The sequence below is a fragment of the Eleutherodactylus coqui genome, chromosome 5 (assembly GCF_035609145.1).
Source record: "Eleutherodactylus coqui strain aEleCoq1 chromosome 5, aEleCoq1.hap1, whole genome shotgun sequence".
Taxonomy (NCBI): domain Eukaryota; kingdom Metazoa; phylum Chordata; class Amphibia; order Anura; family Eleutherodactylidae; genus Eleutherodactylus; species Eleutherodactylus coqui.
Window position 1 is genome coordinate 244,881,767 of NC_089841.1, and position 26,979 is coordinate 244,908,745.

At 50.2% G+C, this 26,979-nt stretch overlaps 2 protein-coding genes across 3 annotated transcripts; one reads left to right on the forward strand and one right to left on the reverse strand.

Annotated features, from left to right (window-relative positions):
* The first annotated feature begins 12,447 nt into the window (after positions 1 to 12,447).
* On the forward strand, positions 12,448 to 15,001 carry LOC136628479 (uncharacterized). The gene is made up of 4 exons (XM_066604417.1): positions 12,448 to 12,684; positions 12,836 to 12,939; positions 13,032 to 13,178; positions 13,887 to 15,001. Exons 1-4 carry the CDS (start codon positions 12,595 to 12,597, stop codon positions 14,779 to 14,781), a joined length of 1,236 nt encoding a protein of 411 aa, XP_066460514.1. The 5' UTR covers positions 12,448 to 12,594; the 3' UTR covers positions 14,782 to 15,001.
* Positions 15,002 to 15,474: 473 nt separating this feature from the next.
* LOC136627078 (uncharacterized) lies at positions 15,475 to 17,934 on the reverse strand. Of its 2 annotated transcripts, XM_066602022.1 has the most exons (5): positions 17,771 to 17,934; positions 17,099 to 17,192; positions 16,864 to 17,005; positions 16,571 to 16,721; positions 15,475 to 16,481 (listed from the first exon to the last, which is right to left on the reverse strand). In XM_066602022.1, exons 2-5 carry the CDS (start codon positions 17,147 to 17,149, stop codon positions 16,211 to 16,213), a joined length of 615 nt encoding a protein of 204 aa, XP_066458119.1. In that variant the 5' UTR covers positions 17,150 to 17,192; positions 17,771 to 17,934; the 3' UTR covers positions 15,475 to 16,210. The 2 variants fall into 2 exon arrangements, with proteins under 2 accessions (XP_066458119.1, XP_066458118.1); XM_066602021.1 differs by lacking the exon at positions 17,771 to 17,934 and having other exon boundaries at positions 17,099 to 17,375.
* Between the last annotated feature and the right edge of the window lie 9,045 nt (positions 17,935 to 26,979).

Here is a 26,979-nt window from a genome sequence, read left to right on the forward strand (position 1 = left end):
TAGGGCAGGCGAGGGGCTACATGCTGGGCCGCATTTCAGGTTCCCAGGTCTCACTATTAAGCCACAATAGCAGCAAGAGTGCCCCCCACCCCCACCAATTTTTACTTCGGACAAACCCTCATTAGCAATGCATACCTTAGCTAAGCACCACACTACCTCCAACAAAGCACAAGCACTGCCTGCGGGTCACTCCGCTGCCACTTCTCCTGGGTTACATGCTGCCAACCCCCCCCCCCCCCCCCCTCCGCACAACCCAGTGTCCACAGCGCACACCAAAGTGTCCCTGCGCAGCCTTCAGCTGCCCTCATGCCACACGCTGGCTGCATAGCCACACCACCCTCATGTCTATTTATAAGTGCATCTGCCATGAGGAGGAACCGCAGGTATTTTAACTCTACAATTTTTGAATAAATCTAAGCAAAGCAGTAGGAAAAAAATTACGATTTTTATTTTTTGGGCAATTGTGCCAATTTAAAAACAGGGTTTTTTGTGCAGTGTACATAGGAATGAAGACATTCACTCCATAATGGATATCACCGTTTGTCCCGTGTTCAGGAACATTCCCGTTGTGGCCCTAATCTACTTACAGGACACATGACAAGGCCTATAATGCAGGGAACACCCGTTGGATTGCAGGGCACAACTGAATAAATAACAGTTCCATAAATTGAACTGTGTGGTATTTCTGAAGACAGGGATAATTAAGGGGGCTGGTTGGGATGGGTACATGGGGCAATAAAGTCGGGTCTCCCTCTCCTCTCTTGCTTTTTGGGGAGTTTTTTGACCTCAGTGGCACGGATGGGGTGTAAATTGGCGCACTGTGAGGCTTCGTAATTTTGCGGAGGTGCGGCGGTCTCACACAGAAGGCGCTTAACAAGCTGCTCCTTGAGCTGCAGGAAGGCGAGCGTTCCCGAGGCCTCTTGTAAATTACGTATTACAGGTAGAGGTCTGAATAACGTGGGGGTCACACAGCTTGATGAAGTTACGTATAAGCTGCGGGTGTATCCGCGACCATGGAGCACAATGGGCTCTATGTTGCAGATATCTACGGTAAAATAGAACCTGCTGCGTTCTCTTTTCTGCGAGTGGATTACGTAATTCTGACCCGCTAATGTAAGCGGAATTGTGTAATCTAATGCATTTGATTGATCTGCGTATTACATGTCTTCTGCGCATGCGCAGACTAGCTCTCCGGCGTGAGCACGCCGGAGCGGCCCCATTCAACAGAACAGAAGACCGGACAGCGCAAGCGCGTCTAATGGAAGGAGAAGACAGCTTTAGTCGGCGCCATGGAGACGGGGACGCCAGCACCGGAGGGGGTAAGTGTATAACTTCTGTATGGCTCATATTTAATGCACGATGTATATTACAAAGTGCATTAATATGGCCATACAGAAGTGTATAACCCCACTTGCTGCTGCGGGACAACCCCTTTAAGGCCCATTTAGACAGGACGAATGTCAGGCAGCTGATGCACAACACTCGTCCCTGCATGCTTTTACACAGGAGGGAGTAGTGTTGCTTCACAGCAGAGCGGCTGCATGAGATTTCTCTTCTTGCTCTCCCCTGCCCCTCTCCATTCACTTAACACAGCTGCCGTTCAGTACTGAACGGCTGCTATTTACACTCACCGCTCAACGTCCATCGTTTATGCAGCTTAAAATCCTCTTCGCTCATCGTTCAGTGTAAATAGCGAACATTCAGAACTGAACTGCTGCTATGTTAAGTGAATGGAGAGGGGGGGGGGAGCGGGAGGAAATCTCCTCCAGCCGCCCCGCTGTGAAGCAACATTACTAGCTCCCATGCAAAAGTGGGTACTTGTGGGAACGAGTGTCGGGCATCGTTTGCCTGACGATTATCCCATGTAAATGGGCCTTAAATCTCAGTAGGAGGCCTGTCCGTTAGGCTGGACTGACAGCTTAAGATGTCTTTACACGAAAATGATTATCATTTAGATTTCTGCAATCCAGCAAGAATCTGAACAATTATCATTCAGTGTAAATGTATGCAGGGACTGAACGACATATCGTTCCATGTGAATGGAAGTGGGTGGGCATGAACAATCACCAGCTCCTCCTCCATTTAGCCAACAATGCTCTGGCATCAGCGCTGGGACACCCTGCTGGGCATCTGTTGGCCAACATATCGTCCCGTGTAAAAGAACCCTTAGATTCCCTCTGCTCTCTATTACACCTCATGGCTGGGTTCCATCGGGATGGAAGTCTTGTGGAACGTCTGCAGTGGAACCACACGGACATTCTGCAAGATTTCCACAGCATAAAGGCTGCTTCAAACCCTGCGTCATTTGGCGCAGATTTAAAGTGATTTTTCAGCCTGCATGCTGCTGCAGAAATCTCTCCACATAGAGAGAAAAGAGCCCGCAGTGGGAACTGCGCCAAAACCGACATGACGCAGATTTGAATTCCACGCCGAAAGTCAGTTTCCCTGTGGCTTCGTGTGAATGAGATTTTTGCAAATCTCGTCCATTTTGCTGTTCAGTCTTAGGTTTAAGAATGTATGTGGAAAGTCCGCACGGAAAGTCCGCAGCAATTCCCCCCAGCCCATCAGCTAATGTTTTATGGTCCTAAATTAGCTGATAACAAGGTGCAGGAAAGGAGAGAGCAGAGGGAAACAAAGCCAGATCTCCCACTGAGCCTTAAGACCTCCGTTTCTATATACAGATAGTCCCCAACTTGCGCTCGTTCGAGTTACGAATTGGGTCATTTGTGGGGGTTCTCTATGGTTTTAGCCGCTACAAGTGTGCTATGGGGCATAAAAGGCCTTCAAGCAAAATTTCTGTTCTGAAAGCCACCAGCTGCTCCTTTCATTTTGGGCCCCTTTGTGGACTCAGATATAACATTAGGGCCACAAACAGGGGTATCCATTTTGGGGTGTCAATCCTCATTTTCATGTGCACTATAGAAAAAAATATGTCTTTAAAATGACATATTTGCCAAAAATATAAAATTTTACTTTCTCTCCTCTAAATTGAATTAATTCCTGAAAAAAACTGTGGGGTCAAAATACTCCTGACCCCCCTCAGTGAATACATCAAGGGGGGTAGTTTTTAAAATAGGATCATTTGTGGGGGTATCTATCATTCTGACACCCATGAGACGTTAGCGCGCTTTTCTGGCCAATTGAAAGACAGGGAAGGCATTACAACTTCCCCCTGCGTCGTTCAAGCCCTATACCACCCCCCTGCTGTGAGTGGCTGGGGAGATCAGGTGTCACCCGAGTATAAAAATCGGCCCCTCCCGCGGCTCGCCTCAGATGCGTTGTGACATAGCTGAGGGACAGTGCTATCGTGTTGGAGCTGCTGTAGGGAGAGAGTTAGGAGTTAGTGTAGGCTTCAAGAACCCCAACGGTCCTTCTTAGGGCCACATCTAACAGTGTGCAATAGTGTGGAGGCTGCTTTTAGCAGTGTTGCACTTTTTTTTTTTTTTTGCTATATCGGCCGTGCAGAGCATTGCGCCCTGCAGTAATACTACAGGGACAGAAGTGGTGGTTAGGCAGGGAGAGTGTTAGGAGTTAGTGTAGGCTTCAAGAACCCCAACGGCCCTTCTTAGGGCCACATCTAACCGTGTGCAGTACTGTGGAGGCTGCTTTTAGCAGTGTTGCACTTTTTTTTTTTTTTGCTATATCGGCCGTGCAGAGCATTGCGCCCTGCAGTAATACTCCAGGGATAGAATTGTGTAGGCAGGGCCAGAAGATATATATTATCGATTGAATATACGCAGTGGTCCTTTAGAAAAAAATATTTCAAAAAAAACTATTTGGCCTGCCTGTCACTCTGCTCAGTGTTCTGGGTCTGTGTCTGCTGGGGGTAGTAGTTCTCCAAATAAATACGCAGCCAGCTAAGTGTTACAGCAGGCTTGCGCAAAATTCTTTCCTGCCTCTGAAATCACCACTCTGTTGCACTTAATAACAGTGCAACACTGCAGTTCCGTGACACACACATCAGGGACAGAATTGTGTAGGCAGGGCCAGAAGACATATATAGATTGAATATACGCAGTGGTCCTTTTGAAAAAAATATTTGAAAAAAAAAACTATTTGGCCTGCCTGTCACTCTGCTCAGTGTTCTGGGTCTGTGTCTGCTGGGGGTAGTAGTTCTCCAAATACATACGCAGCCAGCTAAGTGTTACAGCAGGCATGCGCAAAATTATTTCCTGGCGTTCCGTAAGCGAACTCAGCCTACAACCACAGGCCAATAAGCGGCACATTAAATTACAGTGTTGTGTTTCTGCATTCCTGGTAATACAGCATGCTGAGGGGTAGGGGTAGGCCTAGAGGACATGGGAGCGGCCGAGGACGCGGAGGCCCTAGTCCGGGTGTGGGCACAGGCCAAGCTCCTGATCCAGGTGTATCGCAGCCGACTGCTGCGGGATTAGGAGAGAGGCACGTTTCTGGCGTCCCCACATTCATAGCACATTTAATGTGTCCACACGGTAGACCCATATTAGAAAATGAGCAGTGTGAGCAGGTCCTGTCGTGGATGGCAGAAAGTGCTTCCAGCAACCTATCGTCCACCCAGAGTTCTGCGCCGTCCACTGCTGCAACTCAGAATCCTCTGGCTGCTGCTCCTCCTTCCTCCCAGCCTCCTCACTCTATGAAACAGAGACATTCTGAGGAGCGGGCAGACTCCCAGGAACTGTTCTCGGCCCCCTGCTCAGATTGGGCAGCAATGGTTCCTCTCCCACCAGAGGAATTTATCGTGACTGATGCCCAACCATTGCAAAGTTCCCAGGGTCCGGGGGATGAGGCTGGGGACTTCCGCCAACTGTCTCAAGACCTTTCAGTGTTTGAGGAGGCTGATGACGATGAGACACGGTTGTCTATCAGTGAGGTAGTAGTAAGGGCATTAAGTCCGAGGGAGGAGCGCACCGAGGATTCTGAGGAAGAGCAGCAGGACGATGAGGTGACTGACCCCACCTGGTTTGCTACGCCTACTGAGGACAGGTCTTCAGAGGGGGAGGCAAGGGCAGCAGCAGGGCAGGTTGCAAGAGGCAGTGCGGTGGCCAGGGGTAGAGGCAGGGCCAGACCGAATAATCCACCAACTGTTTCCCAAAGCGCCCCCTCGCGCCATGCCACCCTGCAGAGGCCGAGGTGCTCAAAGGTCTGGCAGTTTTTCACTGAGAGTGCAGACGACCGACGAACAGTGGTGTGCAACCTTTGTCGCGCCAAGATCAGCCGGGGAGCCACCACCAGCAGCCTCACCACCACCAGCATGCGCAGACATATGATGGCCAAGCACCCCACAAGGTGGGACGAAGGCCGTTCACCGCCTCCGGTTTGCACCGCTGCCTCTCCCCCTGTGCCCCAACCTGCCACTGAGATCCAACCCCGCTCTGAGGACACAGGCACTACCGTCTCCTGGCCTGCACCCACACCCTCAACTCCGCTGTCTTCGGCCCAATCCACCAATGTCTCTCAGCGCACTGTCCAGCCGTCGCTAGCGCAAGTGTTTGAGCGCAAGCGCAAGTACGCCGCCACGCACCCGCACGCTCAAGCGTTAAACGTGCACATAGCAAAATTTATCAGCCTGGAGATACTGCCGTATAGGGTTGTGGAAACGGAGTCCTGCAAAAGTATGATGGCGGCGGCGGCCCCGCGCTACTCAGTTCCCAGTCGCCACTACTTTTCCCGATGTGCCGTCCCAGCCCTGCACGACCACGTCTCCCGCAACATTGAACGCGCCCTCACCAACGCGGTTACTGCCAAGGTCCACTTAACAAGGGACACGTGGACAAGCACAGGCGGGCAGGGCCACTATATCTCCCTGACGGCATATTGGGTGAGTTTAGTGGAGGCTGGGACAGAGTCAGAGCCTGGGACCGCTCACGTCCTACCCACCCCCAGAATTGCGGGCCCCAGCTCGGTGGTGGTATCTGCGGCGGTGTATGCTTCCTCCACTAAACCACCCTCCTCCTCCTCCTCCTCCGCAACCTCTGTCTCGCAATCAAGATGTGTCAGCAGCAGCACGTCGCCAGCAGTCGGTGTCGCGCGGCGTGGCAGCACAGCGGTGGGCAAGCGTCAGCAGGCCGTGCTGAAACTACTCAGCTTAGGAGATAAGAGGCACACGGCCCACGAACTGCTGCAGGGTCAGACAAAGCAGACCGACCGCTGGCTTGCGCCGCTGAGCCTCCAACCGGGCATGGTCGTGTGTGACAACGGCCGTAACCTGGTGGCGGCTCTGCAGCTCGGCAGCCTCACGCACGTGCCATGCCTGGCCCACGTCTTTAATTTGGTGGTTCAGCGCTTTCTGAAAAGCTACCCTCGCTTGTCAGACCTGCTCGGAAAGGTGCGCCGGCTCTGCGCACATTTCCGCAAGTCCCACACGGACGCTGTCACCCTGCGCACCCTGCAACATCGGTTTAATCTGCCAGTGCACCGACTGCTGTGCGACGTGCCCACACGGTGGAACTCTACGCTCCACATGTTGGCCAGGCTCTATGAGCAGCGTAGAGCTATAGTGGAATACCAACTCCAACATGGGCGGCGCAGTGGGAGTCAGCCTCCTCAATTATTTTCAGAAGAGTGGGCCTGGTTGGCAGACATCTGCCAGGTCCTTGGAAACTTTGAGGAGTCTACCCAGGTGGTGAGTGGCGATGCTGCAATCATTAGCGTCACCATTCCTCTGCTATGCCTCTTGAGAAGTTCCCTGCAAAGCATAAAGGCAGACGCTTTGCACTCGGAAACAGAGCCGGGGGAAGACAGTATGTCGCTGGATAGTCAGAGCACCCTCCTGTCTATATCTCAGCGCGGTGAGGAGGAGGAGGAGGAGGAGGAAGATGAGGAGGAGGGGGAAGACACAGCTTGGCCCACTGGTGAGGGTAGACATGCTGCTGGGCTGTCATCCTTTCAGCGTGTATGGCCTGAGGAGGAGGAGGAGGAGGATCCTGAAAGTGATCTTCCTAGTGAGGACAGCCATGTGTTGCGTACAGGTACCCTGGCACACATGGCTGACTTCATGTTAGGATGCCTTTCTTGTGACCCTCGTGTTACACGCATTCTGGCCACTACGGATTACTGGGTGTACACACTGCTCGACCCACGGTATAAGGAGAAACTTTCCACTCTCATACCCGAAAAGGAAAGGGGTTCGAGAGTGTTGCTATACCACAGGACCCTGGCGGACAAACTGATGGTAAAATTCCCATACGAAAGCGCTAGTGGCCGAAGGCGCAGTTCCGAGGGCCAGGTAGCAGGGGAGGCGCGGAGATCAGGCAGGATGTACAGCACAGGCAGGCCAACACTCTTTAAGGCCCTTGACAGCTTTATGGCTCCCCAGCAAGACTGTGCCACCGCTCCCCAGTCACGGCTGAGTCGGCGGGAGCACTGTAAAAGGATGGTGAGGGAGTACGTAGCCGATCACACGACCGTCCTCCGTGACGCCTCTGCCACCTACAACTACTGGGTGTCGAAGCTGGACACATGGCCTGAACTAGCGCTGTATGCCCTGGAGGTGCTTGCTTGTCCTGCGGCTAGCGTCTTGTCGGAGAGGGTGTTTAGTGCGGCTGGGGGAATCATCACAGATAAGCGTACCCGCCTGTCAACCGACAGTGCCGACAGGCTAACACTCATCAAGATGAACAAAGCCTGGATTTCCCCAGACTTCTCTTCTCCACCAGCGGACAGCAGCGATACGTAAGCAATACGTAGGCTGCACCCGCGGATGGAAGCTACGTTCTCTCTCACCATCCAAAACGGGGACATTTCTGCTTCATCAATCTGTGTCTAATATTCCTCCTCCTCCTCCTCCTGCTACTCCTCCTGAAACCTCACGTAATCACGCTGAACGGGCAATTTTTCTTAGGGCCACAAGGCTCACTCAAATAATTTTTCTAAACAATTTTTAAAAGTTTCAATGCGCTTAAAAGCGTTGGAACTGTAACTTGAACCAATTTTTCGTTACACTGGGCTGCCTCCAGGCCTAGTTACCACTTAAGCCACATTAACCAAAGCGATTAATGGGTTTCACCTGCCCTCTTGGTTGGCCATGGCCAATTTTTGGGATGTACATTAGTACTGTTGATACAGCAATTTTTGTTGGCCCTCGCCTACAGTGTAATCAAATAAATTTTTAGCCCACCTGCATTAAGCACGACATTACTACCTCAGCTGTGTTGGGCAATGCAATGGGATATTTCTATGTACCGCCGGTGGCTTCCTGGCACCCACCCATGCTGTCGGTCCACAGGGAGTTGTAAATGCATCTGTGTCCACTTCTAAAGAACCCCAGTCTGACTGGGGCATGCAGTGTGGGCCGAAGCCCACCTGTATTACGCACGACATTACTACCTCAGCTGTGTTGGGCAATGCAATGGGATATTTTTGTGTACCGCCGGTGGGTTCCAGGGAGCCACCCATGCTGTAGGTGCACACGGAGTGTAACCTACATGTGTCCACTTGTAAAGAGCCCCAGTCTGACTGGGGCATGCAGTGTTGGCCGAAGCCCACCTGCATTACACACGACATTACTACCTCAGCTTTGATGGGCACTGCAATGGGATACATTTATGTACAGCGGGTGGGTTCCAGGGAGCCACCCATGCTGTGGGTGCACACGGAATTCCCATTGCGGAGTCGTACCTGCCTGTGACTATTTATAAAAAACCACGGTCTGACTGGGGCGTGCAGACACCTTGACAGAATGAATAGTGTGTGGCACATAGGTTCCCCATTGCTATGCCCACGTGTGCAGCTCCAGATGGAGGTGGCACAGGATTGGATTTCTCATTGCTTTTGTACAGCATTGTGGGCTATCGTCCCGCCCCTTTTAAAGAGGGTCGCTGCCTAGCCGTGCCAACCCTCTGCAGTGTGTGGCTGCTTTTCCTGTGGCAGACGCCCTTATAAATGGACATGAGGGTGGCGTGGCATGAGGGCAGCTGAAGGCTGGGCAGGGACAGTTTGGTGTGCGCTGTGGACACTGGGTCGTGGCGGGGGGGGGGGGGAATTGGCAGCATGTTACCCAGGAGAAGTGGCAGCGGAGTGTCATGCAGGCAGTGATTGTGCTTTGTTGGAGGTAGTGTGGTGCTTAGCTAAGGTATGCATTGCTAATGAGGGCTTTTCAGAAGTAAAAATTGTTGGGGGGGGGCCCACTCTTGCCGCTATTGTGGCTTAATAGTGGGGCCTGGGAACTTGAGATGCAGCCCAACATGTAGCCCCTCGCCTGCCTTATCCGTTTCTGTGTCGTTCCCATCACTTTCTTGAATTGCCCCGATTTTTACAAATGAAAACCTTAGCGAGCATCGGCGATATACAAAAATGCTCGAGTCACCCGTTGACTTCAATGGGGTTCGTTACTCGAAACGAACCCTCGAGCATCGCGAAAATTTCGTCCCGAGTAACGAGCACCCGAGCATTTTGGTGCTCGCTCATCTCTAATTACAATCGAAAATGTGAAAAAATGACAATCTTTTCAAACTTTTCCCAATATTGGCACTTTTAATAAATATACACAAATTCTATCGGACTATTTTCCCCACCTAAATGAAGTACAACATGTGGCGGAAAAACAACGTCAGAATCACTTGGATATACAAAACCCTTACGGAGTCATTCTATGTTAAAGTGACACGTGTCAGATTTCCAAAATTTGGCCTGGTCATTAAGGCGCAAACAGGCTTGGTCACTAAGGGGTTAAACCAAGCTTTTATGTTAAACATATTTTAAAGACTTTTTGATTATTTTTTTTTCAATTTTAAAGTCTATTTAAAAAAATCCTCATATCCTGCAATTTTAACACTGAGTCAATAATAGTCTGACACGTCCTGGAAATGTTTCAGCATTCATCTCTATATCTGAGAGAGATAATACTTTATATAGATAACAGGATCCACCATTCACAATAAGAGATGGTCACAGCTCACCTCCTCCCCCTCTCTTAACAATGACCTCTGCACATGCAACAAAACATGCCTGGAACACTCTCCCATAGTAGTCATGAGTCATCTGGTGTCTATAGGTTCCCATTTCCATGAGAATGCTGTGAAGCATCTCTAGATGCTGTTACCTGCTGCTCCAGCGAGATAGCAGCCCCCATAGTTATGTCCAGGCAATAGAATAAAAATACTACAGTCAGAAAATAAAAGCAGATTAGAAAAATGGAAACTGTTTCATTGGCTAGTAAAACAAATGTAGGCGATATATTCCTTGTAAGAACTGAGAGAAGCGGGTTTAAGGAATATCAATAGATCTGATCAATAGAGGATCTGCAGGAAGCTCAGGGAGACACATATGTTCTGTGAAAGATGTAGTTTGGTTCACTGACATTGGTTCACTCTGCAGATCCCTTTAAGGCCTTCAGAGAAGAACACACTGGCCTGGTCATGAACTGTGTGCTGATTTAGCATGTCACGTACACATAGTGATTAGTACAAGGATGTTTGTGCTTAACAATTATCTTTATTATGGAACCAGGATGCGTTGAGCTTGTGGAGTGCGTAGGGGTTATCCTTTCATTGTGTGATTTCTCAACATCTGCGAATTCCAATGTTTCTATGTCAAATGTGATATTTTGAGCTTGGGAAAGTCATTAATTTGCCAATAACGTATACGCCCATATGTCTTACCTATATCTTATTTGAATATGCCTTCCCTCATCTATATGTTGATTACGCCTTTCCTGTGTACTCAATAAAAGTTGGGTGCCTGGCTCGCCGAGCTCTCACTGCCATTAACTACATTCGGATGTCGTGTCTGAATTCTGGTTAAGGGTTAAGTCACTAGTGACTCTTATATTCAATTTTACCTGATCTAGGTGTACTTCTTTAAAAATTCTTTAACATTCTACTCCTATGTATCATAAAACTATGACAACTAAGATATGACTACTTAGAGCTGATGGATGAGCTATACCACTATTGGCATAAAACGTGCACATATAGAGTTGTCACTCCGGCCTCGCGCCCTTTTTGGCGACATGCTCAATTGCTAGATTTAGGATAGCACAGAGTCAAAGGGAATACCGTTGTCCCTCTTTCACGTCTTGTTCTTAGGCAGTGCAGGAGTTGATATGAACACTAAGGTTGCATTTGTTCCTGTCGTTTTTTAGTTCCGGTGGTTATGTGCATTCAGCTTATAGAATATACAACAGGGGATAAATGTCTTCTAGGAGGCAAACACTTCTGTATGGTATCCTGCAGCATATCGCTCCAGATTTGTTATAACTAGAGATGAGCGAACGTGTTCGTCCGAACTTGATATCCGTGCGGATATTAGGGTGTTCGGGATGTTCGTTATTCGTAACGAACACCATGCGGTGTTCGGGTTACTTTCACTTCCTTCCCTGAGACGTTAGCGCGCTTTTCTGGCCAATTGAAAGACAGGGAAGGCATTACAACTTCCTCCTGTGTTGTTCCAGCCCTATACCACCCCCCTGCTGTGAGTGGCTGGGAAGATCAGGTGTCCGCCTAATATAAAAGTCGGCCCCTCCCGCGGCTCGCCTCAGATGCCTTGTGAGTTAGATGAGGGACAGTGCTGTTTGTACCGGAGCTGCTGTAGGGAAAGAATTTGTAGTTAGTGTAGGCATCAAGACCCCCAAAGGTCCTTATTAGGGCCACTGATAGCTGTGTGTTGGCTGCTGTTAGCAGTGGCAATTTTTTTTTCTTCTCAAAATCGGCTCTGCAGAGCGTTGCACCCGGCATTAGGGACAGAAGTGTTGCATAGGCAGGGAGAGTGTTAGGAGTGAGTGTAGCCTTCAAGAACCTCAACGGTCCTTTCTAGGGCCATATTTAACCATGTGCAGTACTGTCCAGGCTGCTGTTAGCTGTGCTGCATATTTTTTTTTTCTCAAAATCGCCTCTGCAGAGCATTGCACCCTCCATTGATACTACAGGGAAAGAATTGTGTAGGCAGGGCCACAACACAGTTATTATTCATTGAATATACGCAGTGCGGCCTTTTGCTTGTAAAACAAGTGAAAAAAATTATATTTGACCTGCCTCTGTCCGTCCTGTGGAGTGTGGACATGTGTTGGCTGCGTGTACAACGTTAAAAAATCAGACGCACCCAGCTACGTTTTACTGCTGGCTTCGCCATTTGCTTTCCTTAATTGGGAAAAAAATACCTGCTCTGCCAGAGTTATAATAACTCTGCTACCCTCACGTTCTGTGACACATTAGCAGGGCCACAGCACAGTTATTAAACTTCTCATGTTCATAGAATATACGCAGTGCTGCCTTTTGATGGAAAAAAACTGAAAAAAAATCTATTTGTCCTGCCGCTGTCCGTCCTAAGGCTGGATTCACACAGGGCGGATTTGTTGCTGAAAGTTTGCGGTTTTGCCGCTGCGGATTTGCCGCAACCTTTCCGTTTCTGCGGCAAATCCGCATGCAATGGCCCAATTAAGACGCGTTTTTGACCGCGTATTTATCTGCGGTTCTGCCGCCGGTAAATCCACAGGCCCTTTGTTGCGGAAAAAACCGCAGCGCTTATTTTTGGAGAGGCGCGGTTTTTCTTGCAGATTTGCCTGCGTATTTTACTAGGTGCAGATTCTTAAAAAAACTGTTTCCTGTGAGGTCATCGATCCCACCCATTTCTGCATAGGGTAGGAAGAGCTTTGTATTTGTGGCCATTTTCTCTGCAGACATGGACCGAGCAACAGTCCGTCTGAGCCGTGCATACCGACGCAGACTGATTACATTTGTGCTTATGATGGATAGAGAACAATCTGAAAAGGTGAGCGATTTGTGGTCATTGTGTGCTTAGTTTCCTTGTTGTTTGTTTATGCACTGCGGACTAGAGTGTAATTGCAGTCATGTGCTTTAATTTCATGTGCTTTAATTCATGTTAATGTGCTTTAAAAATTCATGTGCTTATTCTTCTTCAGACTGATCGTGCTTCCCGGCGTCAGAGACGTTTCTGGGTTCATCCCCTACTAACCGAGAGGGGGACGAAGGGCCATTTTGCGAGCCTCTACCACGATCTTAAAAAGTAAGTGAAGTGTTGCATGGGAATAGGTTTGATGTTGCACTCTGAATTGTTATTAATTTTAGCCCGCTCTCCCTTTCTCTTTCTCTCTGCAGCCATCCTGAGAAGTTCGTCTCATTTTGTCGCCTGCCTCTGGAGGCCTTTGACCGCCTTCTGGAGCTGGTGCGCCGGGATCTGACCTACCAGGACACGCAGATGAGGAAGGCGATCACTGCAGAAGAAAGGCTGCTCATCACCCTTCGGTAAGTTACATTTCTTATTGTGTCACTGTAGTTATTTTTTTTTTTTTGTTTTTCCTTTTTTTTTTTTTTGGTTCTGTGATTTTTGCGCGGTACCTTTTTTTATGCACTGATTGCTCCGGTAGTAGGATGTAATGCTATAGCATTACGTCACACTGCTTTTTCACAGCTGGGCTATCAAGCACCCCTGTTATTAGCACCACGCCCATCATGACACCTGCACGGCTACCCCGATCTCACCGGGACGGGTGGGTCTTTATTTGCCCGTGCGTGGCATTAGAACAGCATCATCTTGTGGCTGGTTGACTTCATTGACATTGTCAGAAGCTACATTGTTGAACTTACCAGACCAGCAAACTATGGCAACCTTTGTTGTGCATCGGCAGTGAACGGGACCAAGTTACCTTTCTGAGTGTAGCAGGAACATGTTTTCATTTTCTCATTCTCCCTCCCCTTTTGTTTGGGATGGGGAGAATGGAAATCTGAACCATGTGTGGAATGGATAGTGAGAATTTCACGCCCCCCCCCCCCCCCACATCCCATGTATACCTTTCAATTGCAAATCTTATTTCCTTCACACGAATTCTTCTGCGTTCTCCGATCTATTTCGTGTTGAGAACAATATCTGAATACTGCATACATAGAAGTGTTGATGTAATGCAAGTCTTCATTGTGTACTAATTGTTTTTTCTCTTCTCTGCTTCTTTTCAGCTTCTTGGCCACAGGAGAGAGCTATGCATCCCTGCATCTCCAATTTCGTGTTGGTAAATCAACCATCACCGAAATTGTGAGGTGCACATGCAGCGCCATCTGGCAGAAGTTGCAGCCCATCGTGATGCCTTCACCTACCGAGGACACTTGGCAACGTGTTGCAGCAGGCTTTCAAGATGTTGCCAAATTTCCTAACTGCATAGGCGCCGTCGACGGCAAACATGTGCGTGTGCTTCAGCCAGCCCACTCAGGCTCCAAATTCTTCAATTACAAAAAATTTTTTTCAATTGTCCTGATGGCCGTGGCTGATGCACATAGCAAATTTGTTTGCATCGACGTCGGTGCCTATGGCAGCACTGGGGATTCTCGGGTGCTGCGAACATCACAGATTGGGATGCAAATTCTCCGAGATGGCGTCACGCTCCCAGCCCCACAACCTTTCCCGGGAACCACACATCCAGTCCCCTTTGTGATGGTATCGGATGAGGCTTTCCCGTTGATGCCAAACCTGTTGCGCCCATACCCGCGGAGAGGACTGAATGCCCGGAAAAGGATTTTTAATTATAGGCTGAGCCGGGCACGTCGTGTGGTTGAGTGTGCCTTCGGGATTATGGTGAGTCAGTGGAGAGTTCTAGGGACTACACTGTTAGTAGACCCTAACACAGTTGATGACCTTGTCAAGGCATGTTGTGTTCTTCACAACTACCTCCGGGACTATCGCCCAGAGGTAGATGTCGAAGAACTTGATCCTGCCTTTGACACGGTCATCAACTGGGGGGGAGGTAGGACGCCTGCTACTGCAGTGCAGGTACGCGAACTCTTCACTGACTATTTCCTTAGTCACGAAGGCACCGTGCCATGGCAGTTCTCCTGTGTCGGTGGTGTGCAGCCCTAACTGCAGTGTGACCCTCCCCCGGCGCCCAGCCCCAGAAGGAAGCGGAAACCAAACTGCGTAGAGAAATACGTATTTTATTGAAGGCACAAAAGGACACTCCTCCACCTTTAATTTAAAAACTTCAATAAAATTGTGTTAAACAGTTTTCATAATAAAATGTTTTAATATTTCACAAAAAAGATTGTTCTCCAAATTTTTCCGGCGCACAAAACATATAATCTGCATTGTAAAGAAACGGAATTGGTTAGACAATGATGGTTTTTTATTTTGTGCAAAATAAACATATCTTTTAGTTGAGCCGACTACTTTTTTTCAGCGCACATACCAATTACCACTACTTGAATACAACTAACTTTCTCCTTCACTGGCCAATCCACAAGCAGTATAGCTCTGGCCACACTTGCCGGTCATGCCGCAAGCGAAAATGATGATGGCAACAGGCACGCAGAATGGCCCTGTTGTCATCACCATTTTTTTTTTCCATGCTCGAACTCCTGTTACAAACATAGAGCGAGCATGGAAACAGACAGACATGAAAATAAATATAGGGAAAGAAAGGACTATGAGTCAAGAGAAGTGATGTACCCCAACCTTGGAGGACAGTAAGGCAGCGTTAAATTGAAAACAAAAAAAAAAAAAGGCAGTCCTTCTCGTACAGTAGCACAGGACGCAAAGAAATTTACGTGCGTGCCACTGCCGTAATGGAATTAGTGCGCCTTGCCTCTTTTGCCGCAGAGCACATCTTAGCTGGGAGTGAGCGATGTTTGCAACCCCAATCGTTCCCATGACCATCCGTTGGATTTCTGGGACACCAGCATAATCCGTGCATTGGCAGACACGGCAACAGCACCACGGAACCTGTACTTTACGATGGTTTGCTGTAGGACATTGCAGTTATCCCAAACTCAACGTTTGCGATTACTCCAATGTCGTATAAGTAAAAGAGTTTTCTCCTATAATGCATTGAGATGCATTTGGTGGCGTGCACAGTCGTGAGGTGGACTGTTGCGATGTCTGTTGCAGAGGGCTATTCATGAGTGATAGAAATGACGCTTGTGATGGGGAACTGCCTGAGGCAGTGTCGCCGTAGCCAGTGTCAGGAGAGCCATGGTGCATGGGGTATACCGGTGTCCTAGAAACCCTGGGCGGTTGATCAGGGAAAGATTGGGGTGCAGGCAGCATGCGGTTTGAGTGTTGAACAGGAAAGGCTGCATTTTTCATTGCCACAATAATGGCAGTGCTATCGGCAATGGCTCTTGGCGATCCGAAAATCTCTAGCACTGTGTACAGAACTGGCGGAATTGTCCACTGCCGCTCTGAGCTGAGTTCACGAAGGCGGGACGCAATGGCTGTACCCATTGTGTCCCACTGGTCGGCCGTCTCAGAACGGCATAATAAAGACAGCGCCTCTTGGGTGGCATCTGCCTTGCTATTCTTCCGACGCGGGCCGCGCGGAAGTCACCACCCTGCTAACACATGCTCTGCTGGCAGGGGCAGTAGTATTGCCACACGACACAATTTGTTCCCCCACTTCTGGAGAAACAGAAGTGGGGTTCAAATCGGGCGTGCTACGCTGGCTGTCCTCCAAGGCTGGGGTACCTTCTCTGGACTCATCGTCACACGGCTCCTGTCCCGGCCCATCTTTGTCAGGTGAAGCGGTGGTGTCCGTGGGAGGCGCGGCCCCAATGTTCCCGCTGGATCTGTTGGCGAAACAAGAGTAACATTAGAGACCTAGAACCTCAAAATGACACCACATCGAACCCGAGCTAGGAGAGTTATTTGCACTTACGCGCGCAACACTCGACTAGTTCGGAGGAAGCGCAGTTGCTCCTGGTATGGACATTTCTTTTGTGAAGGCGACATGCCACTTTTTTCACAATCTTTTTCATGCTTCTTGTAGCGGTCCCGAACCGACCGCCAACGATTCTTGACATCTTTAACTGCAAATAATGAAAAAGGACAATTAAACAGGGTACAAGCAGTACCACCGACACCTGCAATAAAGAGTGTTGTTAGATGCAGTACAGTTCTGAGTACATCCAAGGAAGAAACAACAAAGCAGTTTCAGGAGTGTAAACTTACGTATTTCACTGTGGAGGGCAGCAGTTCCGGAGTCCCAATCGGGATACATGCCAGTGCATACCGATAGCCAGGCGTCTGCCTTTAAATCTCGGTCGCTGTAGCCCGTCTCGGCTGGGTCCCATATCTCAGGCCTACTTTCAACCTGAAGGGGGGGGGGGGGGGGAGAAAGAAGAAAAAAAGTTGAATAGCATTCCAAGTGGGTGGATATGGTTGTGTCAGCGCACACTACACTCACCAATGTTATCATCCTGGCAACGTTTATACCCATTCGCTGGTACCACGCCATACTCCCGATATATCCTTTGCGACAACCGAAAATCTTTTTCGTCCTGTGAGTAAACAGAGAATGGTTGCATTTCATTACATACACAACATTAGTGCCCAGTGGCGCAGAATTTCAATTTGCACAAAATAACAACGAGGCTCACATCTTCGCGTCAGATGCCGAAGGGGAAAGAAGCAAGGGAGGAAAAAGGCGGGAAAAATGCATTGCAATGCAAAAGATGAAAAGGCCATAAATTGTGCAGCAAAGCAAGGGAGGAAAAAGGCGGGAAAAATGCATTGCAATGCAAAAGATGAAAAGGCCATAAATTGTGCAGCAAAGCAAGGGAGGAAATAGGTGGGAAAAATGCATTGCAATGCAAAAGATGAAAAGGCCATAAATTGTGCAGCAAAGCAAGGGAGGAAAAAGGCGGGAAAAATGCATTGCAATGCAAAAGATGAAAAGGCCATAAATTGTGCAGCAAAGCAAGGGAGGAAAAAGGCGGGAAAAATGCATTGCAATGCAAAAGATGAAAAGGCCATAAATTGTGCAGCAAAGCAAGGGAGGAAAAAGGCGGGAAAAATGCATTGCAATGCAAAAGAGAAAGGACGCAAAAGAGCAATGATAGGCGAAGTAGTGCATTACCTTCGTTATCCGATGTGCCGCCCGCTGTGGAGGGCTCTGGGCCCGCTGTGGAGGGCTGTGGTGCCGCCCGCTGTGGAGGGCTCTGGGCCCGCTGTGGAGGGCTCTGGTGCCGCTGTGGAGGGCCCTGGTCCGGCTGTGGAGGCCTCTGGTCACGCCCGCTGTGGAGGGCTCTTGTGCCGCTGTGGGGGGCTCTGGTGCCGCTGTGGGGGGGTCTGGGCCCGCTGTGGAGGGCTCTGGGCCCGCTGTGGAGGGCTCTGGTGCTGCTGTGGAGGGCCCTGGTCCGGCTGTGGAGGCCTCTGGTCACGCCCGCTGTGGAGGGCTCTTGTGCCGCTGTGGGGGGCTCTGGTGCCGCTGTGGGGGGGTCTGGGCCCGCCGTGGAAGGCTCTGGTGCCGCCCGCTGTGGAGGGCTCTGGGCCCGCTGTGGAGGGCTCTGGTGCCGCTGTGGAGGGCCCTGGTCCGGCTGTGGAGGCCTCTGGTCACGCCCGCTGTGGAGGGCTCAGGTGCCACTGTGGAGGGCTCTTGTGGTGCCGCTGTGGGGGGCTCTGGTGCCGCTGTGGGGGGGGGGGTTCTGCCGGCAGAGCTCCTGCTCCCTGCTTCCAGTCTCCATCAAGTCCTGGCTGAAATGGCGCCAAGCAGCTAAAATGGCCGCTGAACCACTTCCTGGGAACAAACTTTATTGCCCCTCTTTTTCATGCGAACAATCTGCTGCGGAACCGCAATGAAAACCGCTGCAAAACAAGCAATAGCGGTTTTCATTGCGGTTGTAGCTGCGTTCATGGGGCCCTATGTAAAAAAAAACGCTGCGGAACCGTCAAAAGATTGGACATGCTGCATATTTCAAAACCGCGACGCAGTTGCATATCCGCACTGCGGCTCTGCGGAAAATTTTACGCCCTGTGAGAACGGGATTTTGGCCAAACACATTCGCACTGCATTGCACTGCAACCGCGACGGAATGGCCGCAATGCGGATATGCAACGGCCAACCGCGGGAAATAAGCAACAAATCCGCCCTGTGTGAACCCAGGCTAAGGGCTGTGTGTACGTGTCGGCTGCGTGTGCAACGTTTAAAAATCAGACGCACCCAGCTACGGTTTACTGCTGGCTTCGCCATTTGCTTTCCTTAATTGGGAAAAAAATACCTGCTCTGCCAGAGTTATAATAACTCTGCTACCCTCACGTTCTGTGACACATTAGCAGGGCCACAGCACAGTTATTAAACTTAGATTATTCATTCACTAGAGGCAGTGGGGCCTTTCGTTTTCAAAAAAGGGAAAAAATTATATTTGGCCTGCAGTCTTGCGCCAATTTATTTCCTGCCTGTGAAATCAAATCACTGGTAATACAGCATGCTGAAGGGTAGGGGTAGGCCTAGAGGACGTGGACGCGGCCGAGGACGCGGAGGGCCAAGTCAGGGTGTGGGCACAGGCCGAGCTCCTGATCCAGGTGTGTCGCAGCCGACTGCTGCGCGATTAGGAGAGAGGCACGTTTCTGGCGTCCCCACATTCATCGCCCAATTAATGGGTCCACGCGGGAGACGGTTATTAGAAAATGAGCAGTGTGAGCAGGTCCTGTCCATGGCAGAAAGTGCTTCGAGCAACCTATCGTCAACCCGCAGTTCTGCGCCATCCACTGCTGCAAATCCGAATCCTCTGTCTGCTGCTCCTCCTTCCTCCCAGCCTCCTCACTCCACTACAATGACACCTGCTCAGGAGCGGGAACACTCCCAGGAACTGTTCTCGGGCCCCTGCTTAGATTGGGCAGCAGCGGTTCCTCTCCCACCAGAGGAGTTTATCGTCACTGATGCCCAACCATTCGAAAGTTCCCGGGGTCCGGGGGAAGAGGCTGGGGACTTCCGCCAACTGTCTCAACAACTTTCTGTGGGTGAGGAGGACGATGACGATCAGACACAGTTGTCTTGCAGTGAGGTAGTAGTAAGGGCAGTAAGTCCGAGGGAGCAGCGCACAGAGGATTCTGAGGAAGAGCAGCAGGACGATGAGGTGACTGACCCCACCTGGTTTGCTACGCCTACTGAGGACAGGTCTTCAGAGGGGGAGGCAAGGGCAGCAGCAGGGCAGGTTGCAAGAGGCAGTGCGGTGGCCAGGGGTAGAGGCAGGGCCAGACCGAATAATCCACCAACTGTTTCCCAAAGCGCCCCCTCGCACCATGCCACCCTGCAGAGGCCGAGGTGCTCAAAGGTCTGGCAGTTTTTCACTGAGAGTGCAGACGACCGACGAACAGTGGTGTGCAACCTTTGTCGCGCCAAGATCAGCCGGGGAGCCACCACCAGCAGCCTCACCACCACCAGCATGCGCAGACATATGATGGCCAAGCACCCCACAAGGTGGGACGAAGGCCGTTCACCGCCTCCGGTTTGCACCGCTGCCTCTCCCCCTGTGCCCCAACCTGCCACTGAGATCCAACCCCGCTCTGAGGACACAGGCACTACCGTCTCCTGGCCTGCACCCACACCCTCACCTCCGCTGTCCTCGGCCCCATCCACCAATGTCTCTCAGCGCACTGCCCAGCCGTCGCTAGCGCAAGTGTTTGAGCGCAAGCGCAAGTACGCCGCCACGCACCCGCACGCTCAAGCGTTAAACGTGCACATAGCAAAATTTATCAGCCTGGAGATGCTGCCGTATAGGGTTGTGGAAACGGAGTCCTTCAAAAGTATGATGGCGGCGGCGGCCCCGCGCTACTCAGATCCCAGTCGCCACTACTTTTCCCGATGTGCCGTCCCAGCCCTGCACGACCACGTCTCCCGCAAAATTGAACGCGCCCTCACCAACGCGGTTACTGCCAAGGTCCACTTAACAAGGGACACGTGGACAAGCACAGGCGGGCAAGGCCACTATATCTCCCTGACGGCATATTGGGTGAATTTAGTGGAGGCTGGGACAGAGTCAGAGCCTGGGACCGCTCACGTCCTACCCACCCCCAGAATTGCGGGCCCCAGCTCGGTGGTGGTATCTGCGGCGGTGTATGCATCCTCCACTAAACCACCCTCCTCCTCCTCCTCCTCCGCAACCTCTGTCTCGCAATCAAGATGTGTCAGCAGCAGCACGTCGCCAGCAGTCGGTGTCGCGCGGCGTGGCAGCACAGCGGTGGGCAAGCATCAGCAGGCCGTGCTGAAACTACTCAGCTTAGGAGATAAGAGGCACACGGCCCACGAACTGCTGCAGGGTCTGACAGAGCAGACCGACCGCTGGCTTGCGCCGCTGAGCCTCCAACCGGGCATGGTCGTGTGTGACAACGGCCGTAACCTGGTGGCGGCTCTGCAGCTCGGCAGCCTCACGCACGTGCCATGCCTGGCCCACGTCTTTAATTTGGTGGTTCAGCGCTTTCTGAAAAGCTACCCTCGCTTGTCAGACCTGCTCGGAAAGGTGCGCCGGCTCTGCGCACATTTCCGCAAGTCCCACACGGATGCTGTCACCCTGCGCACCCTGCAACATCGGTTTAATCTGCCAGTGCACCGACTGCTGTGCGACGTGCCCACACGGTGGAACTCTACGCTCCACATGTTGGCCAGGCTCTATGAGCAGCGTAGAGCTATAGTGGAATACCAACTCCAACTTGGGCGGCGCAGTGGGAGTCAGCCTCCTCAATTATTTTCAGAAGAGTGGGCCTGGTTGGCAGACATCTGCCAGGTCCTTGGAAACTTTGAGGAGTCTATCCAGGTGGTGAGTGGCGATGCTGCAATCATTAGCGTCACCATTCCTCTGCTATGCCTCTTGAGAAGTTCCCTGCAAAGCATAAAGGCAGACGCTTTGCACTCGGAAACAGAGCCGGGGGAAGACAGTATGTCGCTGGATAGTCAGAGCACCCTCCTGTCTATATCTCAGCGCGGTGAGGAGGAGGAGGAGGAGGAGGAGGAGGAAGATGAGGAGGAGGGGGAAGACACAGCTTGGCCCACTGGTGAGGGTAGACATGCTGCTAGGCTGTCATCCTTTCAGCGTGTATGGCCTGAGGAGGAGGAGGAGGAGGAGGATCCTGAAAGTGATCTTCCTAGTGAGGACAGCCATGTGTTGCGTACAGGTACCCTGGCACACATGGCTGACTTCATGTTAGGATGCCTTTCTCGTGACCCTCGTGTTACACGCATTCTGGCCACTACGGATTACTGGGTGTACACACTGCTCGACCCACGGTATAAGGAGAACCTTTCCACTCTCATACCCGAAAAGGAAAGGGGTTCGAGAGTGTTGCTATACCACAGGACCCTGGCGGACAAACTGATGGTAAAATTCCCATACGAAAGCGCTAGTGGCCGAAGGCGCAGTTCCGAGGGCCAGGTAGCAGGGGAGGCGCGGAGATCAGGCAGGATGTACAGCACAGGCAGGCGAACACTCTTTAAGGCCCTTGACAGCTTTATGGCTCCCCAGCAAGACTGTGTCACCGCTCCCCAGTCACGGCTGAGTCGGCGGGAGCACTGTAAAAGGATGGTGAGGGAGTACGTAGCCGATCACACGACCATCCTCCGTGACGCCTCTGCCACCTACAACTACTGGGTGTCGAAGCTGGACACATGGCCTGAACTAGCGCTGTATGCCCTGGAGGTGCTTGCTTGTCCTGCAGCTAGCGTCTTGTCGGAGAGGGTGTTTAGTGCGGCTGGGGGAATCATCACAGATAAGCGTACCCGCCTGTCAACCGACAGTGCCGACAGGCTAACACTCATCAAGATGAACAAAGCCTGGATTTCCCCAGACTTCTCTTCTCCACCAGCGGACAGCAGCGATACGTAAGCAATACGTAGGCTGCACCCGCGGATGGAAGCTACGTTCTCTCTCACCATCCAAAACGGGGACATTTCTGCTTCATCAATCTGTGTCTAATATTCCTCCTCCTCCTCCTCCTGCTACTCCTCCTGAAACCTCACGTAATCACGCTGAACGGGCAATTTTTCTTAGGGCCACAAGGCTCACTCAAATAATTTTTCTAAACAATTTTTAAAAGTTTCAATGCGCTTAAAAGCGTTGGAACTGTAACTTGAACCAATTTTTCGTTACACTGGGCTGCCTCCAGGCCTAGTTACCACTTAAGCCACATTAACCAAAGCGATTAATGGGTTTCACCTGCCCTCTTGGTTGGCCATGGCCAATTTTTGGGGTGTACATTAGTACTGTTGATACAGCAATTTTTGTGGGCCCTCGCCTACAGTGTAATCAAATAAATTTTTAGCCCACCTGCATTAAGCACGACATTACTACCTCAGCTGTGTTGGGCAATGCAATGGGATATTTCTATGTACCGCCGGTGGCTTCCTGGCACCCACCCATGCTGTCGGTCCACAGGGAGTTGTAAATGCATCTGTGTCCACTTCTAAAGAACCCCAGTCAGACTGGGGCATGCAGTGTGGGCCGAAGCCCACCTGTATTACGCACGACATTACTACCTCAGCTGTGTTGGGCAATGCAATGGGATATTTTTGTGTACCGCCGGTGGGTTCCAGGGAGCCACCCATGCTGTAGGTGCACACGGAGTGTAACCTACATGTGTCCACTTGTAAAGAACCCCAGTCTGACTGGGGCATGCAGTGTTGGCCGAAGCCCACCTGCATTACACACGACATTACTACCTCAGCTGTGATGGGCACTGCAATGGGATACATTTATGTACAGCGGGTGGGTTCCAGGGAGCCACCCATGCTGTGGGTGCACACGGAATTCCCATTGCGGAGTCGTACCTGCCTGTGACTATTTATAAAAAACCACGGTCTGACTGGGGCGTGCAGACACCTTGACAGAATGAATAGTGTGTGGCACATAGGTTCCCCATTGCTATGCCCACGTGTGCAGCTCCAGATGGAGGTGGCACAGGATTGGATTTCTCATTGCTTCTGTACAGCATTGTGGGCTATCGTCCCGCCCCTTTTCAAGAGGGTCGCTGCCTAGCCGTGCCAACCCTCTGCAGTGTGTGCCTGCTTTTCCTGTGGCAGACGCCCTTATAAATGGACATGAGGGTGGCGTGGCATGAGGGCAGCTGAAGGCTGGGCAGGGACAGTTTGGTGTGCGCAGTGGACACTGGGTCGTGGCGGGGGGGGGGGGATTTGGCAGCATGTAACCCAGGAGAAGTGGCAGCGGAGTGTCATGCAGGCAGTGATTGTGCTTTGTTGGAGGTAGTGTGGTGCTTAGCTAAGGTATGCATTGCTAATGAGGGCTTTTCAGAAGTAAAAATTGTTGGGGGGGGGGGGCCCACTCTTGCCGCTATTGTGGCTTAATAGTGGGACCTGGGAACTTGAGATGCAGCCCAACATGTAGCCCCTCGCCTGCCTTATCCGTTTCTGTGTCGTTCCCATCACTTTCTTGAATTGCCCCGATTTTCACAAATGAAAACCTTAGCGAGCATCGGCGATATACAAAAATGCTCGAGTCACCCGTTGACTTCAATGGGGTTCGTTACTCGAAACGAACCCTCGAGCATCGCGAAAAATTCGTCTCGAGTAACGAGCACCCGAGCATTTTGGTGCTCGCTCATCTCTAATTACAATTGAAAATGTGAAAAAATGACAATCTTTTCAAACTTTTCCCAATATTGGCACTTTTAATAAATATACACAAATTCTATCGGACTATTTTCCCCACCTAAATGAAGTACAACATGTGGCGGAAAAACAACGTCAGAATCACTTGGATATACAAAACCCTTACGGAGTCATTCTATGTTAAAGTGACACGTGTCAGATTTCCAAAATTTGGCCTGGTCATTAAGGCGCAAACAGGCTTGGTCACTAAGGGGTTAAACCAAGCTTTTATGTTAAACATATTTTAAAGACTTTTTGATTATTTTTTTTTCAATTTTAAAGTCTATTTAAAAAAATCCTCATATCCTGCAATTTTAACACTGAGTCAATAATAGTCTGACACGTCCTGGAAACGTTTCAGCATTCATCTCTATATCTGAGAGAGATAATACTTTATATAGATAACAGGATCAACCATTCACAATAAGAGATGGTCACAGCTCACCTCCTCCCCCTCTCTTAACAATGACCTCTGCACATGCAACAAAACATGCCTGGAACACTCTCCCATAGTAGTCATGAGTCATCTGTTGTCTATAGGTTCCCATGTCCATGAGAATGCTGTGAAGCATCTCTAGATGCTGTTAACTGCTGCTCCAGCGAGATAGCAGCCCCCATAGTTATGTCCAGGCAATAGAATAAAAATACTACAGTCAGAAAATAAAAGCAGATTAGAAAAATGGAAACTGTTTCACTGGCTAGTAAAACAAATGTAGGCGATACATTCCTTGTAAGAACTGAGAGCAGCGGGTTTAAGGAATATCAATAGATCTGATCAATAGAGGATCTGCAGGAAGCTCAGGGAGACACATATGTTCTACTCCTATGTATCATAAAACTATGACAACTAAGATATGACTACTTAGAGCTGATGGATGAGCTATACCACTATTGGCATAAAACGTGCACATATAGAGTTGTCACTCCGGCCTCGCGCCCTTTTTGGCGACATGCTCAATTGCTAGATTTAGGATAGCACAGAGTCAAAGGGAATACCGTTGTCCCTCTTTCACGTCTTGTTCTTAGGCAGTGCAGGAGTTGATATGAACACTAAGGTTGTATTTGTTCCTGTCGTTTTTTAGTTCCGGTGGTTATGTGCATTCAGCTTATAGAATATACAACAGGGGATAAATGTCTTCTAGGAGGCAAACACTTCTGTATGGTATCCTGCAGCATATCGCGCCAGATTTGTTATAACTAGAGATGAGCGAACGTGTTCGTCCGAACTTGATATCCGTGCGGATATTAGGGTGTTCGGGATGTTCGTTATTCGTAACGAACACCATGCGGTGTTCGGGTTACTTTCACTTCCTTCCCTGAGACGTTAGCGCGCTTTTCTGGCCAATTGAAAGACAGGGAAGGCATTACAACTTCCTCCTGTGTTGTTCCAGCCCTATACCACCCCCCTGCAGTGAGTGGCTGGGAAGATCAGGTGTCCGCCTAATATAAAAGTCGGCCCCTCCCGCGGCTCGCCTCAGATGCCTTGTGAGTTAGATGAGGGACAGTGCTGTTTGTACCGGAGCTGCTGTAGGGAAAGAATTTGTAGTTAGTGTAGGCATCAAGACCCCCAAAGGTCCTTATTAGGGCCACTGATAGCTGTGTGTTGGCTGCTGTTAGCAGTGGCAATTTTTTTTTCTTCTCAAAATCGGCTCTGCAGAGCGTTGCACCCGGCATTAGGGACAGAAGTGTTGCATAGGCAGGGAGAGTGTTAGGAGTGAGTGTAGCCTTCAAGAACCTCAACGGTCCTTTCTAGGGCCATATTTAACCGTGTGCAGTACTGTGCTGGCTGCTGTTAGCTGTGCTGCATATTTTTTTTTTCTCAAAATCGCCTCTGCAGAGCATTGCACCCTCCATTGATACTACAGGGAAAGAATTGTGTAGGCAGGGCCACAACACAGTTATTATTCATTGAATATACGCAGTGCGGCCTTTTGCTTGTAAAACAAGTGAAAAAAATTATATTTGACCTGCCTCTGTCCGTCCTGTGGAGTGTGGACACGTGTTGGCTGCGTGTACAACGTTAAAAAATCAGACGCACCCAGCTACGTTTTACTGCTGGCTTCGCCATTTGCTTTCCTTAATTGGGAAAAAAATACCTGCTCTGCCAGAGTTATAATAACTCTGCTACCCTCATGTTCTGTGACACATTAGCAGGGACACAGCACAGTTATTAAACTTCTCGTGTTCATTGAATATACGCAGTGCTGCCTTTTGGTAGAAAAAAACTGAAAAAAAATCTATTTGTCCTGCCGCTGTCCGTCCTAAGGGCTGTGTGTACGTGTCGGCTGCGTGTGCAACGTTTAAAAATCAGACGCACCCAGCTACGGTTTACTGCTGGCTTCGCCATTTGCTTTCCTTAATTGGGAAAAAAATACCTGCTCTGCCAGAGTTATAATAACTCTGCTACCCTCACGTTCTGTGACACATTAGCAGGGCCACAGCACAGTTATTAAACTTAGATTATTCATTCACTAGAGGCAGTGGGGCCTTTCGTTTTCAAAAAAGGGAAAAAATTATATTTGGCCTGCAGTCTTGCGCCAATTTATTTCCTGCCTGTGAAATCAAATCACTGGTAATACAGCATGCTGAGGGGTAGGGGTAGGCCTAGAGGACGTGGACGCGGCCGAGGACGCGGAGGGCCAAGTCAGGGTGTGGGCACAGGCCGAGCTCCTGATCCAGGTGTGTCGCAG

Bases quoted from the DNA above. Each gene is read 5' to 3' on its own strand.
- LOC136627078 (XM_066602021.1), bottom strand. From the start codon at position 17,224: ATGAAATGCAACCATTCTCTGTTTACTCACAGGACGAAAAAGATTTTC. The intron at 16,722-16,863 runs GTAAGTTTACAC...CATTATTTGCAG, and splicing joins TGCCCTCCACAGTGAAATAC to TTAAAGATGTCAAGAATCGT. The intron at 16,482-16,570 runs GTAAGTGCAAAT...TTTCGCCAACAG, and splicing joins ACTAGTCGAGTGTTGCGCGC to ATCCAGCGGGAACATTGGGG.
- LOC136628479 (XM_066604417.1), top strand. From the start codon at position 12,595: ATGGACCGAGCAACAGTCCGTCTGAGCCGTGCATACCGACGCAGACTG. The intron at 12,940-13,031 runs GTAAGTGAAGTG...TTCTCTCTGCAG, and splicing joins CTCTACCACGATCTTAAAAA to CCATCCTGAGAAGTTCGTCT. The intron at 13,179-13,886 runs GTAAGTTACATT...GCTTCTTTTCAG, and splicing joins AGGCTGCTCATCACCCTTCG to CTTCTTGGCCACAGGAGAGA.